Source organism: Mustela nivalis (genome assembly GCF_964662115.1).
Source record: "Mustela nivalis genome assembly, chromosome: 2".
In the NCBI taxonomy this organism is placed as follows: domain Eukaryota; kingdom Metazoa; phylum Chordata; class Mammalia; order Carnivora; family Mustelidae; genus Mustela; species Mustela nivalis.
Window position 1 is genome coordinate 150159777 of NC_139021.1, and position 16668 is coordinate 150176444.

The 16668-nt window shown below is 38.1% G+C and overlaps 1 protein-coding gene across 7 annotated transcripts in view; it reads right to left on the reverse strand.

The window, feature by feature from the left end:
- The window catches only part of CSGALNACT2 (chondroitin sulfate N-acetylgalactosaminyltransferase 2), a 44367-nt gene that overhangs the window by 6090 nt on the left and 21609 nt on the right, over positions 1–16668 (reverse strand). For 2 of the 7 annotated variants that reach the window (XR_014309240.1, XM_082721853.1), the window contains exons 5-7: positions 13476–13654; positions 11836–11930; positions 1275–1356 (exon numbers count right to left, since the gene is read on the reverse strand). Coding sequence is in view for 4 of the 7 variants with exons in the window: in XM_082721853.1 (XP_082577979.1) it covers positions 1275–1356; positions 11836–11930; positions 13476–13654 (356 nt within the window). In the remaining 3 variants the exon portion in view is untranslated. Of the gene's footprint in view, positions 1–1274; positions 1357–7497; positions 8283–11835; positions 11931–13475; positions 13655–15121; positions 15281–16668 lie in introns of those variants that run through there. The other 5 variants (XR_014309241.1, XM_082721855.1, XM_082721856.1 and 2 more) reach the window with 4 other exon arrangements.

Consider the following 16668-nt stretch of genomic DNA (forward strand, 5'->3'; position numbering starts at 1 on the left):
TAATGAAAATTAAAAAAAAAAGAAAATAATAATAATAAAAAATAATGAAAAATGAACAGAGTCTCAGAGAAATGTGGAACACTATTAGCTATACCAACACATACCAAATAGGAATATGAGGAAAAAGATAATGAGAAAGGAGCAGTGAGAAATAACACAGGTTAGAAAACAGTGATGTATCCTTCCGGTTTTATTAATCCAGAAATCAGGGAAAAGGGCATTAGTTTAACTTAATAGTCCTTTTGTTACTATTTGCTGTTTGCATGATTCAGATGTTACAATGATAAAGAGACAAGGTGAAGGAACTTCCACAATAAATGGCTGATTATAAAAAATAAATGTAAGATGGACTTAAAAAGTACACAAAATATATTCTATTACAAAATATAAAAAAACCCAATATATGCATGTGTATATATAGATAAGTATGTGTATATATATGTAAATATGTATATCTATGTATAGATGTATATACATATCTAGATATATATACACATCTATGTATATATACATATCTAGATATATATACACACACACGCATAAATATATAAAATACATTCTTATATGCTATGGAAGTGTAGCCACCAACTGATTAGGAGACATGGAATCAAGTTTCAGCCTGCTTTCTTAAACCATACTCTGATGCATTTTTTGCTGGGTAAGACTGAAGCTAGAGTGGGGCAGGAGGCTTAGACCAGATTCTTCAGGGTTATTTTGGCTTCAAGGAGTGGATGACTAAGCCAGTGACTCCAAGTGCCCCATTCCAACTTCAACCAGAGCTAGAAAGATAAGCTATCTTTTCATTTGTTTTAAATACTAGGATTTCATTAATAGTTCAATAGACAGTTAAAGAGGGTTTCATCTCTAAATTTAAAAAATGCAAAAGCCCTTGGATTAGATAATCTAACATTACTTCCAGATGTAACAATCTGTGAGCACAACACCAAAGTTATGTAGAGATCTTTTGTAAGAGTATTTGTAACAACTGTAAATATTGGTAACAAGCCAAACAGATGATTTTAAAAAACTAGTGTTTTGATTTTAAAGAAACAAGTAAATATTCTATTTTACTTTTTAAAAATGATCTCATTTTTGCTACTTAGAGACATTAATTATAAACTTACTTTGCCTTTCACACCTCTAGATGCCTCTTTTTAGCTAATCTCATTCATAATTTAATAGGAAAATATTTGATTCTGAGGCCTTTGAGAAAAATGCCATAAAGCACAACAGTAAATATGTATACCCCCTCCATAAATATAAGGTATGCTTACCAATTGTCAGGAAATCTGACCGATACTGACAAGTCATTCCAAAGCCAAAATCTCGCCAAAAGCCAGAATCCTTTTTGTGAACCTTCAGTTAAAAAAAATAAATTCAATTTAATACCTCAAGAACTAGAAGTTTTAATCAACAATGAAAAAAATTAAAACTTTCCAAATAACAATTTTTCCTGTCATTTCTGTGACATTTCTGGATCACATGCATTCACATGATTAAATCCTTAAAAATAAAATCAACAAAAATACAGTACTCTCTGTCAGCAAAGGGTTCTTGCTACATTCAATTTAGCTGAATTTAAGCCCTCTGGCAAGGTGCAAACTGGGGTTACTAAAGACCAAACAGTATTGTGCCTGAGCTCAAGGAGCTTACATTCCATTCTTGGAGGATAGCAGTTGCACAACTCATCCTATAATACACTGTAATTAATTCTGCACAGACCTTATTTGGTGCCTATCCAGCATTCACCTCCCTGCTCCTTACCTAACTGTGTACAGTTTTGCTCTGGCAATTACTTGGCTCCATGTAGCACATGAGCTTCAGGGAAGCTCCTTCCACCCACAGCTTTAGATTGGACCATGCCTGTATCAGTGGCACAGTGTCACCCAGTTTTTGCAGGAATTGATTGACTAACAGGAACTGGACAAAATTCAGGCCAACATGGTAAAAGGGGAGGGTTGTTGGGAACTCTGGAAAACAAGGCCCCTTCATTCCTCTGAGAGAACTACTAGAAAAGACACTTGCTTTTTTTGGATGGTGTAGGGCAGGAGTCAGCAAACTACAGCCTCCAGGCTAAATCTGGCCTGCCGCCTGTTTTTGAAAATCATTTTATTGGAATACAGCCATACTCATTTGTTTACAAACTGTCTATGTGTATTTCATGGTACAGTGGCATAGTTGAGTAGCTGCAACAGGGATTTAGCTATATGGCCTGCAAAGCCAAAATATTTCTCTGTGGCTCTTTACAGAATAAGTTTGCCAACTCCTGGTATAGGGTATAGATGTGAAGCTTGGAATTGCTACAGTCCTTTAAAATGAAATTGTCACCACTGAAGTCCAAACAGAGAAATAAAAAGAAAATCAGGGCTCTGATGATATATAACCCCAGAATCAAGTAAAAGTTGACACCTGATAAAGATTCTTTATTTTATTCATGCATTCAGCAAGTGTTTTTACCCATCAGACATGGTATTGAGAGCTAGGAACATAGCAATGAATAGAGATGACAAAGTCTCTGCCATCACAGAGCCTCTGTTTTGATGGAAAAATAGCAAATAAATAAATATATATCTCAGGTGGTAATACATGCTAGGAAGAAAAATACAGTAGGAGAAGGGGAGACCATGAGAGACAGAAAGCCCATTTTGGATATAAAGGCCATATGAGGTCTCCTTGAAGAGATAACATTCGAGTAGGGGCCCTAATGAAATACTGAAGTGAGCTGTGAAATATCTAAAGGAGATCATTCCAGGCAAAGAGGGTAGCATGTATGATGGCTATGAAGCAGAAAGGGAATGAGTGGGGCAAGAGCAGAGAAAAAAAGGGCAAGAGCAGAGGAATGAGGTCCTGTGGACAAGAAAGGGCTATTAACATTTTTAAAGGATAATTGGTATTACAGTTCTTTTGTATGCATATGGTAATGATCTAGAAGAAGCATAATGTTAGGATAGGAGAGCGTGAAGGATGGCTGGAGGGGAGTGCTTGTTTAGGCATGAAAGATGAGCTCTAGTCCAAGAGAAAAGGACAGGTTGGCCTTATGAAGGGATGTGCGCAGTTCCTCCACTGGGAATGGAGAGAGGCTATGAGTCTTATGATAGAATAAGGAAGTGAAATGTCTGCTTCTCTGTTCTAAGTGAAATATGAAGCAAGGTATGTGGAGAGTGAGAAGTGGTGAGGGGTGCTGGGAGACAAGAGAAGGAGGACAGTATGGTTGGCCTGCAGGATGGACAGTGGGTAGATCATGGTCAGGTACAAATGTCAGGGCAGCTGTGGAACCCTGAGACCTGTGGTCATCTTTTTAAGGCAGTGGCCCTATAGTGGGACTTTACTATAGGTGTGTTTCTTACCCTCCCTATTCCACTGCTCAAGCGCCTATGTAAGAGTTGCCCTTAACCAGGCTGGGGTTCTAAGAGAAAACACTGGACAGGGTGAGGGATGAAGGTGAGTATGGCAAGGAGGCTGCTGACTATAAAGTTGGAGCTTGGTAAGGAGAGACATGAGGATGCAGACATGAGAAGGGTGACAGAAAGGAGAGTTACCTCACCGAAAGTGCAAGGTTCTAAGACAGTTTCCTTTAAGAAATGAAGTTGGAACTAGGATCTGAGAAATAAGCCAGAGTTAGTCAACTGAGGGATGTGCTGGAGAAAGGTCTAGACAAAAGAACAGGTTGTGCAAAGACTTGGGAGGTTGGAGAGAGCATGTGGATGAAGGATGGTGGGACCACGTTGGAGACAGAAGTACAGGTGCCCACAAATGTAGGCCAGAGCTCAGCAAACTTCTACAAAAGAGCAGGCAGTAAATATTTTAGGCTCTGCAGAACATAAAGTCTGTCACAACTATTTATGTTAGCCACTGTAGTGTGAAAGTTGTCACAGACATTAAGTAATCAAGTGAGCATGCTGTGTTCCAATAAACTTTACTTATGGTCGCTGAAATTTGTATTCTTGAAAATATTTGTCAACCACTCTTCTTCATTCATGAGCCACAGAAAACTAGGCAGTAGGCTGTTTTGGCCAACAGACCGTAGACTGATGACCCATGGTTTAAGGGACCCACAGGGCCACATCAGAGAGAACAGGATACCTGGTCACATATTTTGGCTTTATCCTAATAGCAATGGAAATTCTCTGAAGAATCAGGACAGGAGGAGTAATATGATCAGGTGACATTTTGGAAAGATCACTCTAGCTAGAGTATAGAGAAGATAGAAGAGGGGAAAAGAAGGGATGCTGAGAGGATGGTTAAGAGGCAATAGTTATAATCTGGGAATGGGAAGCTGATGATATGTTCAGAGAGAAAAAATTACCATGATATGTTCAGAAAGAAAAAATTGCATGTGGGTGTAAAAAAAAAAAAAAAGACTGAGGACAAAGAACTGATAGAAGTCAGGAAGTGACTGAATGGGCAGGAGTTGGGGTGCGAGGGACGGATCAACCGAGGCTGACAGCAGCCTGCTGTCCTGGATAATGGGTATGTGGTAGTGCCATCCCCCAATAGTGGGAGCACTGAGGAAAGGGCCCAGAGCTGAATGGTGCAAACCTGGGTTCTGAGCATAATGAAGGTGAGTGATCTACAAGGTAGCACATGAAAATACTGCAGATAGCGGGAATGAAGGGAGTATATGGGTCTGCAGAGGAGGCAAATCTTGAGAGGAGTGGGAAGAGTCAGAAAAAGCTGCTGTATGTAATGGGAGAATTGGCTGAAAAAAATAGAAGAACCAGGCAGCACTGAGGACTCAGCTTAAGTTGGAACTAATAAGTGAGGTAAGTATTTTCTTTAAAAAAAAAATTTTTTTTTTTTTTTGTCAGGGGAGGGCTTCTTCCCCTTCTAGACTGTAAAGCTCCTAGAGGGCAGGACTTTTTGTTGATTTTGATCACTGTTATATGTGGAGCACCTAAAACAAGGCAAGGCACATAGTAGGCTTTCAATGAACATTTGTCAAATGAAATTAATTTATAGAGGTATAATTTCTGTGGCAAAACCAGGTTCCAATATTCTTATCTTCTTAGTCAAAACATAATCCTGGTGCAAAGTATTAAAACAAAACACTCCCCACTCCATGCAAATAAAATAAAACACTCACTCTGACATTTCTACCCCATGACAATTATAATTTTACAAATATTAAGTCTTCCTTTATAACTTAGTTTTTAAAAAAAAAAATCTCCAATATTATATTCTCACACTTGGGGAAAGGAGTCATTGGTTTTGATTTTTTTTTTTTTTAAAGATTTATTTATCTATTTGACAGAAACACAGTGAGAGAGAGAACACAGCAGGGGGAGTGGAAGAGGGAGAAGCAGGTTTCCTGCCAAGCAGGGAGCCCGATGTGGGCTTGATCCAAGGACCCTGGGACAGTGACCTGAGCCAAAGGCAGATGCCCAACAACTGAGCCACCCAGGTGCCCCACAGTTTTGTTCCATTTTTAAACAACTCATTTCCACTATCTGTAATCCCGAATTGTTAATGTTTTATTTCATTTTCTCTCTCCCTCTCCTAAGCAAGTTGGGGGATGCAGGTGTCCACAGATAATCTACATCTCCAGCCCCCAGGCCCTCACAGGCTGCCAGGTTCACAAATCCATGTGGCAACTTGACACCTTCCCTTGGAGGTCTAATAATAAACAACATATACACCTACCACGCTCAGGTTGAATCCCTAATCTCTCCTTCTGCCATTCCTGTCTTTCATTCCTCACATCTAATTCTCCAGGAAGTTCTGTCAGACAAATCATACTTCAAACTTTCTCCGCGATTACCATCCTTACCCAAGCCACGGTCACCTCCTTGGCACACTGTAAAAGCCTAATTGGCTATTTGTAGCTACAGCCAGCCACACCCCATCCATTCTTTACAGAATCAAAACCCTCCCCAGGTTTTCTATCATACTGAGCTTAAATTCCTTATAGCTCAACATGACTGGCCCAGCTTTGTGCCCTAGACACCTTAGGAAACCTAGTAGCTGTTCCTTTTGCTTGGGACTGTCTTTCCCCAGTTAATAGGTAGCAGGTTCTTTCCTGTTATTTGGATGGCCTCTCCAACAGCCTCATCTCAAAAAGGTCTTTCTGACTAAACACACCACAGAAACACCTAATAATTTTTCACAACTCAGCCCGTTTTAATGATCTGCATGGTATTTATTAATTGACTTACATCTTCTGTCTCTTCCTACCAGAATAAAGATTCTTATGAATAATAACCATGTCTATATGGTTCTAGGTGCTGGGGATTCCAGCAGTAAATAGTGGCTGGCCTAGAATGAACCCTATTGGATGAATTATGGTAACACAGGCAAGTCTGTGCAGTGGATAAGAGTGGAGATACACTGCCCGGGCCCCTGGCCCCAGCCATGCCAGCCATGCAACTAGGCAGGCACTCAACCACCAGATGGTTGTGTCCTCATCTGTAAAACAGGGGTAATAATAGCATATACCTCAGAGGTGTAAGAAGGATTAAATGAGTTAACATGTATGAAAAACAGAACAATAGCTTACCCAAAGAAAAGGATAGCTAAAAAAATAGTATTAGTATTAAAATATAAAAAATACACATAATTTCCCTTTTTTAGACTTTATATTTTCCTCTACATTTACATGACTGTATAATCTACATTTCATGAACATTTTCCTCTTGCTACCTATTCACCATCCTATGTACTATAATTCATTATTTTTACAGTTTTGCTGCTTCCAATGTTGTTGATATTATCATATGTATTGCTGCTCTACGGTTCTGTTTTCTCAGGGTAGACTCCTGGGAGTGGAGATTACGGAATCAGAGGGATGAACCTATTTGAAAACTCCTGATCCAGAAAGCTTGTCTGCATTCCTACACCACCAGCATGGATGGAAGAACTCCTACCCCACTGCCTCGTTTGCATGGCTGTTTTAAAAACTGATTTTACAGCAGCAAAAAAGTATTGCCCTCCTGTTTTTTATTTATTCTTAGTAAGGCTGGTTAAATATGTTTATTATGAAATACTACCAACTGTCTTTTAGCCTTTTTTTTCTAATGGTGTATTTCCTGTTTACTTTTAATATCAAGGAGAAAATATTACACATTATGGAGAGCAAGCTTTTGTCTTATTTGAAGTGGGGAGATTGAAGTTTAGAAAGGGTAACTTGCAAAGGTTACAAAGTGAAACTACAACTTGAAGTGGAAGTATTTAAACTTATTTTTTTGTGTGGAACATCTAGAATGAACCCACATTCAAATCATTCTTCTCCCACATCCTCCCAAACCAGACAAGAATATTAGCATGCTTTTACATTCCTCTTCACCCTCACATATTGACTCCATTTAACACTGTGTTTATCAAGCAATTTTTTTTTTATAAATAAGATTTTTATTTTGGAGTAATTTTAGATTTACAGAAAAGCTGCAAAGTAGTAAACAGAGTTCCTGTATACTTCTCACCTAGTTTTAACTTCACCTAAATGTTATTATCTTACATTGTTATTGTGGTACATTATAAAAACAAGAAACCAACACTAGTACATTACTATTAACTACATTTTATTTATTTTTAAAGATTTTACTTATTTATTTGAGAGAGAGAGAGAGAGAGAGAGAGAGAGTGAGAACGCATGAGGAAGAAGCAGAGGGAGAAGCAGACTCTTGCTGAGCAAGGAGCTGGTTGCAGGACTTGAACCTAGGACTCTGGGATCATGACCTGAGCTGAAGGCAGACGCTTAAATGACTGAGCCACCCAGGCACCCAACTATTAACTACATTTTAGACTTTACTTGGATTCTACAAGTTTTCCTTTAATGTCCTTTTTTCTGTTCCAGGATCCAGTCCAAGGCACCACACTGCATTCATTTGTTATGTCTCCTTGGTCTGGAAACTCATAATTTCTCAGTCTTCCTTGTTTTTTGATGATCCTGACACTTTAAAAAATTACTTTTTTTTTTTTTTTTTTTTTTAGTAATACCCACACCCACTCTGAGGCTCAAACTCACAACCCTGAGTTCAACAGTCGCATGCTCTTCCAACTGAGCCAGCTAAGCACCCTTGATCTTGACACTTTAAAGTATTGCTGAGGTATTTTGTGGAATACTCTTCAATGTGGGTTTGAATGAAGTGTTTCTTATGATTAGGTTTCTGGAAGGAAGGCCACAGAAGTGAAATGCCCTTCTTGATTCATCAAATCAGGGGTGCATAATAACACTGGTGATGTTAGCCTTCATTACTTGGCTTAAGGTGGTATCTGCCAGGTTTCTCCACTGAATAGTTCTCTTTCCATACTCAATTCTTTAGAAGTGAGTCACCTAGCTCCACCTACTGGAAAAGAAAGTATCTACATAAGTTATTCAGAATTCTGTAGCAAAGATTTAGCTCTTCTCCCTTATATACTCCTATCTAATCAGTCTCTCCATTGATTTATTATTATTATTATTTATTCACTTGCTAATTTATTTATATCAGTATTTACTCATGGATAGTTATTTTATGCTTGGGGTTGCAATCCAGTACTATGTTATTTATTTTGTTGCTCAAATTGTTCTAACTTTGCCACTGGGAGTTTATTCAGGCTCCTGCTGTATCCCTTTGATATACCCTTATCCTCTTTTATTTTTTGAGTACTGCCTTACAGTCTGGAGCTTCAGGCTCCCTGATTTCCTGTCCCAGATCCTAAGATCTGGGAGCTGGGTATGTTGGTTACTCTTAGAATATTACTGCTTCCAGGTTCTCTCAGGGGACAGGGCTAGGTAATACACATTTGTATGTGTACCCTTTGAACTTTAAATCCCCAACTGCTATTCATTTCTTTTTTATTATGTGTTTCATCAACAACTACTTAAACAAGTTTTACTGGGGTTTTAGTGCTGGTGACTACTGTTTTATTCTCGGGTCTTCTTTCAAACGGGTTCATTTCTCATTCTGCTGAAGAGGTCTGTAAGAAGTAAACCTTGAGTCCTTGAATATTCAACAATATCTATTTTGCCCTCAAATAGGTGAAATATAAATTACAGAATTAAAGTTATTTCTCTCACAACATTCAAGATATTGTTTTATTGTCTTCTAGCACCAATTATCATCAAAAAGAAGGCAAATGCCAATCCGATTCTTACTCCTTTGCAGACAAGTTCTCAAATGCCAGACTTGTCTTTCCTTAGCTCTTCGCAGTTTTCTTCTATTTCATCCACTGTCTGTTCTCGCTTTTCTCTCCCTTCTGAAGCTCCTTCTAACAATTTTGGGAGCTTCTTGAGTGATTCCTCATGTCTCAATTTTTCTCTACATTATTTCTTGGTCTTTATGTGCCCAGGTAACTTGTCTTCTAGTTACAGGCTTGTTTCAACTGTAACCGTTCCAATATTCAGCCCATTTACTGAGTTTTAGATTTTCACAATTTCCAAGTTGACCTTTTTAGCAACAAACCTAGTCTTACTAATTTAATGTTTTCTTTCCCTGAAGACTTATTTACCTTAAATTGTTTTCATTCTCTATTCATATTCTCATGTGATATCTTTTCTGTTTATTAAAATTTGGTGCCTCCCTTTCATAATGTTGGTTTGGCTACTCTCAGTTAACTGCTACTGTTTTTTGTTTCAAAAATCATTGTTCAGGGGCACCTGGGTGGCTCGTCAGTTAAGCAACCAACTCTTGATCTCAGCTCAGGTCTTGACCTCGGGGTCTTAAGTTCAAGCCCTATGTTGGGCTCCACGCTGGACAATGAGCATACTTAAAGAAAAAAAAAATATCATTGTTCAAAAACCCTTGGCTGTCAGCTAAGATTACAGGGGCCTATCTCTAGTAATAGTGGAAGAGGGGCTGAATGTAGTCTTGGGGACAATGTGCCAACAGCAGCTCATTTTCAGAGCCTGGCGCTCCCTATCCATCCTACAACTCAATATTACCAAAACCTTACCCTACCTCTCTTGCTCCAGGGACCACATACACTGCCGCAGCCTGTAGTCCAATCCCTGTGATGCCTGCTGCGTAGCACATGCCCAGAGAATATGTACTCCATCATGCTCTGTCTTCCATAAGCTCAGAGGATCAGAGGATACAGAGCAGCCCCATCTTGTGTTCTCCTGAACATATTCCAGATTCTTCTTTCTTCTATCAATTCTATGCCAATTATTGCCACTTTATATCAATTTCTCAAAATTTTCTACCAAGGGCACTTCTCTCATTTTTCAAAGCTAATATACTTTTTTCTTTTTAGTAATTCACTTTTACAAAGGATTTAGGGTTTCAGATAAGGCAAATGTGGGTGCTTGGTTTGTCATTTTGATCCCATTTGTTTCTATATTCCCAAGTAATACTGGCCTACACATAAGGCAGAGGGGTGTGTGTATACAGACACATCAACTGTAGCTAATAGCTATATTGCTATAGCATCAACTGTAGCTATTAGATATATTGCTTATTATATCCAGCCCCTCTGCTAAAGGCAGGACTGGAGTCTGAAGATAATGTTGGCTTCATAAAACTTATTAAGTAGGTCATATGGTATTACTTAACCTGTTTTTCAAAAGTTTAGAAAAACTCACCAATAAAACATTGTACCTATTCATATGCAGGGTAATTTTTTTGATAACTGTTCTAATTTTTAAGTGGTTCTTAGTCTTTTCAGAGCTTCCATCTCTTTTATATATAAAATGCTAACACAAAATTTGCTTGTGTTAATAGTTTATAAGTTCTCAAATCTTTTATTTAGAATTTTAAAAATTTACCAAATAAAAAATTGATTCCTCTCAGTTGTCATATTTTCCTTTTTACCCCAAATCTGCCCACTTTGGTTAAGAAAATTTTTTTTTTGCACATAAAGAATAAGCTACTATATATTAGTCAAACTATTATTTTTGGTTCATTAATTTCTGCCTTATCTTTATTTCTTTTCTCAGAGTTACTCATTTTTTTAATATCTTAAATTGACTTCTTAGCTCATTTATTTCCATTTTTATTTAATATTAACAATAAAAGATTAAACTAAGTGCAATATAGTATTCTTGACTGGAACCTGCAACACGAAAAGGACATTAGTAGAAAAATTGGTGAAATCCTAATCTACAGTGTAGTTAGTAGTAACTTAGCAATGTTAATTTCTCATTTTGACAAATCGTTCCATAAGATATTATTCTGAGGGAAAACGGGGTGGAATACAGGAATGCTCTATACTATCTTTCCAACTTTTCTGGAATAATTTAAATTATTCCAACATAGTATGTATACTTAAAGTAAAAAAAAACTTATATAGCTTTATCAATAACTGTAAGTTCTGTTATGGGCATTCCCACTCCATGACTTCTTTAGTAATTAACCACAGAATATCATTCCTTTTTAGTTTATTTTATAGTTTTAATTTCTAGTAAATAAGGTTTTTAAAATTAAAACTTATTTTCAGTATTACTGAGAATACATTGGCAGATGTGACTGTAAAATCTACATATTCTAGAACATTAAGTTTTCTCTGTGGCCTAATTTTCTTTCCCTCTCTAGAATGATACTTGATTCTAAAACAGGAAGTGGAAAATAACCTTATGGGGGGTGGTAAAAGATACTATGAAAAGTGTTTATAATAACTAGAGTTTTGGGGGGCTCCTGGGTGGCTCAGTCAGTTAAATGTCTGTCTTTGGCCCAGGCCATGACCCTGGGGTCCTGGGATTGAGCCCTGAATCAGGCTCCCTGCTCAGAGAGAGAGCCTGTTTCTCCCTCTCCCTCTGTTGCTCCCCTGGCTTGTACTCAGTCTCCTATAAATAAATAAATAAAATCTTAAAAAAAAAAAACTACAGTTTTTTATCGAAACTTTCTTTTCTACTTGTGAAACAAACATAAAGGAATCTAGCAAGGATCGTTGTGGCCTTTCATAACTAACAATGAGTCTTACCAGCTGCTGCTCCACAGGTGGTGGTACATCCTGACTGGCATAAACAATGGCAGGGTTGTAAAGACTGAAAACCACAGGGTAAAACACCTTCTTACCTATTAATTAAAATACACAGTTACATCACATAACAAAGTCATAAAATGAAAGACTGATCAATACCGTGTTATCAATATTTAATACTGCTATTTCTTTAGTCATATATGGTGACTTTATCAATATTGTATTTTGTCAATTTTCAGGCTACTAAACATCATGCTGATGTGATGAACATGATGATTTTATAATGTATCAGTAGCTACAAAATTTATAACCTAAAAGAGACTAAAAAACAGACTAAAGGGTGTAAAACACATTTACTCCATTTGACTTTGGAGAGATACACAAGTTTTTGGTCAGTTATTCAATAGGTGAGCTATTTACTACTCATCATTTCATCTGATTAGCAGTGATAGATGTAGGTTAACGTCTGACAATCACCAAGAACTTAGAAATGTGTTAAATCCATCCTTCAAAATGAATCACAGGAACAGTAAATCCAAAGAATACTATAAAATCAACAGATTTGTATACAATAATTAAAATACAGAATTGCAGACAGATTTTGGTAAGATTTGGAAAAGTTAAAAATACCTGATCTAATAGCCTCTGCAGAAAATCTTGTCATTAGCATTCAAACTGATAGCAGTGAAGGGATCTGTGAAGACTAAGGAGCCCTCAACAGAGAAGCCCTTGCTAAGATGGGCCTCAGTTAGACATGATAATATAAAGTGCTCAGGAACCGTCAAGTACTTGTGGTAATGTGGCAGCCTTTCTATTACAAAATCCCTACCAGATGCTCATCTCACCTTTGTTAAAATTCACTAAGGGAATGGAAGTTCAATTCCCAAGGAAAATCTATTTCTAGACATTAAAATATTTCTTTTACATTGAGCAAATATGTTTCCTTCCACTTTCACATTGTGAACTTCATATTGTCTGGTGCAAAAAAAGTAAACCCAACCCTCATTTATTCACTAGGTGCTCAAAGAGTTCCTGATAAAGATCCCTAATGAAAATAATTAATAGGCTAATAATTTGCAGGATATGAATAGTTCTACACAAAAAGCATTTACTAGGAGTTTTTTTGGCACAGAAAATTTTCTTTTCACATTTAAAATAAAATTTGATTTATAAAAATATCATTTGCTCATACATTTTCAAAAAATACCTATAACATAAAGCAAAGTACAGTAAATGATCCCCATATGTAGTATGGATGCCAAGCACCATCTATATCTAGGCTTCTTCATGTGTGTGTGTCTCTGTTGGTACCACCTGCCTGAGGTAGAGTACTTCTTTCACACATCTCCATGTTGTCTGCTTGGCTCTTTTTCTGATAAGTGCTGCTTCCTCCTTGTCAATTTTAAGACATTTTCTTTGCTTTTGTTTATTTGGATTCAAATTTTGGCAATGGATTTAGCCACAAGAGCACAGGGGTATGAACTTCAGAGGGGCAAATTTTAACTTTTCTACTTGATATTCCAGTTAAAGTATGCCTAATATAACTTTAAGAAAACATAATTAACTTGATCCAAAATATGAGACATGCTGACACTGTTCTCAATTTCTACACTCAACTCATCTACCAAGATTTTACGCACCTGGCTCAGCATTTAACCGGCAGCTGTTAAGGAATTCAGCTGAGAAATATATATCAACATCACAGAAAAACATCAAGACCTCTCCCTTGTCCCAAGCTCGGGCACCCACATTTAGTCCTCGTCCACGATTAAATTCTTCATTCAAGGAGACCAAAGTGTAATTGTGAAAATTAGACTCACTAGGAGGAAAGCATATATAACAAAGGGTAAGTCCCACTTAAAATTTAACAACTCTCTTCTTTCAACAAGACTTACAAAATATGTCTTATACTTCAAGTATTTTTCAATTTTGGTTCTACAGTCATATAGGGAAAGGAAATTATCAGCTTCACATGTATGATCAACATCAGGGACAGATATTCACTAAATGGCCGTATCTGAGGCAACATGTTTGTGGTGTGAGCTTAAAAAGTGTTGAGGGATCACTGCTCCTCAGGATCTTAAAAACTTATTGGGGAGATAAGGAATATACACATGGAAAAATGGCCATAATGTTTGGTAATAAACAATGCATTCCATATGAATGGTACATTCAAAGAGTGCTCTTGTGTTTTTTGGATCTTTGCTCACATGTCCTCTTATCGGAGGGATTCCCCTCATTCCATTTGTGAAGTTGTCCCGACCTCCCTCTCTTTAATATTTATCCCCCTGCCCAGTTTTGCTTTCCTCAGCAACACCAGACATGTTTGTTTGAGTGTCTCCCCCCACCCACTGGAACATAAACTCCATGAGAGCAGGGATTTTGTTTTGTTCATTATTGTGGATATAGTGTGCCTCCTCAAAGAGTAGAGTTCAATAAATATTTGCTGAATGAATGAATGAACAGCAGTTCTGAGAAAAAAGTTTGCTTTTGTCTGAGAGTAGTTAGAGACTAGAAAGGTTAGAAGCAGAATTAAAGTTATGCCTTGATTAAATTCCTGAATTTGGTAATGAGTTTAAAGGTTATTCCAATTAATTATTCTCAAAGGCAAAAAGGTAAGAAAGTAGAAAGCATTTTAGAGAACAGAGATTAGACAAATTGGATGAGAACGAAGGGATCCTAAATTGGGAACAATGAGAGAAGACCAGAAAAGGGGACAGACTGAGGAGTAGCTTCTGTGAGAAGTTAAAGAAGTTGGTCAGTGTCCTTGAGGCAAGGAGTTTTTCTGCCAGGGCAGTTCTCACAGTGAAGTCCCAACACCCACAGCATCAGCCTCCCCCGGAAAGCAATAGAAATGCAAATTCTTGGGCCCCACCCCAGACCCCTGAATCAAATACTAGGGGTGATGCTGAGCATCTGTGTCTCTCTTGGTTAAGTCACACCAGGGGACTCGGATGTTAAAGGTGGAGAACTACTACGCTAGGATATGGCCAGATCAAAAAGGGGCATTTTAGGAAGATTACTCTTTATAAATGTATAGAATGGGAATGGAGAGATGGAAGCAAAGGCTCAAATAGTTTCCAGAGAGGACTCCATATGCTCCGAATGCCCACATTACCCTTCTCATGGATATCAATCTCTCCCTTCTTTTGGGAAAACTGCTGATTACCACGTCACACTCCCACCACCTAGTGGAGGAACTAATCATAGAACACCCAAACCACAGTAATTTCCTAGAGGCAGGGACCAAACTCAAGCTGGGCCAATCATAATACCCAAATCCCACCTGGCCATAGTGACTGACTTAAGAGTGGGCAAAACTCCTTCCCTGGGCTTTTCTCAACTGGATCTGGGAGAAAGCTCTTTCCTCTCTGATGGCAAAGCTGAGAAGATGTGAGCCCAAAGCCGCCAACAGCCATATACCTCACATGTGGAAGAAGCCAATCTGCAATAGGAGAATGAAGTCAACAGGCAGAGAAAAACAGACAAGAAGACAAGAGAATTTTCATGGTGCTCAAGTCTCTGGTTCCAGTCCCTAAAATATCAAAGCTGTTTTGGTTTTTCTCCCCAAATTTGGCTGTAATAATCCCTTCAGTTTGGGGACTATCCAAGATTCATTAACACTTTCAGTTTCCTTAAGCAAGTTCAAGATGCGTTTCTATCATGTGCCACAGAGGAGTCTTAAGTAATGCAGTGATAGCTTCAGTGGTACCAATGTAAGTGCCTGGCATTTAGTGGGTGACCTGGAAATGGTGAAGAGGGAAGAGAAGGAAAGAAATGAAGGAGGGGGAACAAGAGTTAGGGTGGTGGCAGTAGCAGGGAAAGGACAGGGAAAAGGTCCTGGGCAGTAAGTAAGAACTGACTAGAGGTAAAGAATGAAAGATGCTAGCTCTCAGACATGAAGCCCAGGGGATCATGATAATGGTCTTAGTCTGAACTGAAAGAGGGTCACCAAGAGAAGCAGCTAGTGTGAAGGGAGAAGAAAAGACAGTATTTGTTTTTTTTAATACATGTACTGTGAGAGTCCCTTTGGGGTAGGAACTATAACACTCTCTTCTGTGCTCATCTATTCCAACCACCCCAGTTAGACTCCCGAGCAGTGTACCTGGAACATAGTTGGTGGGACTCAAGGAATGTTAGTTGAACAATTCGAGAAGAATGGCTGGCCAAATCTGGACTCTTAGGGAATGGCCACAACTAGCAGAAAGGTAAAGAAGCAGGTAAAGGATACAGAGTTGGCTTGGTCTGAAAAGGCAATCAACCTAAAATTTTACACTGTAACATATTTACATTTACAAAATATATTCATTTTACAAACATCAGAGGAATATGTTAAGAAAGAAATACTGGTTAGGCATCAAATGTAAAAAAGCGACCAAAGAGGATGACAGAAAAAAGGCTGAATTTGGCAGTTAGGTCATAACTTTGGGCCTATAACTTAGAGATGAAAAGGCTGAAAAGCTATAGAATTAATGTCGGAATATTAAGGAATTAGTAATTCATTCATTCAAACCTCTGAGTACCTACTATGTGCCAGGTACTATGTGAGTTGTCTGATTAGAGAACTACTGTTTGGTGAGGTTTAGCTATGAAAGAACAGAAACCTACCAGCAGCTACTGGTACTACAGAGTCAGGTGGTGGTGGCTTAAGGACAGGAGAGACCTAAGCATTACTTGCAGGGCAAGAAGAAGGAACTTGGGAAAATGGAAGGAAAGAAAGGTGACAAGTGAGAGAAAAGCTTAGGAGATGACATCAAAGTGAAGGGATTAGATTTAGAAAAAGGGGAAGAGTCCAACAGAAGGGAATGAAGAAGTAATAAATGGAGGCAAATA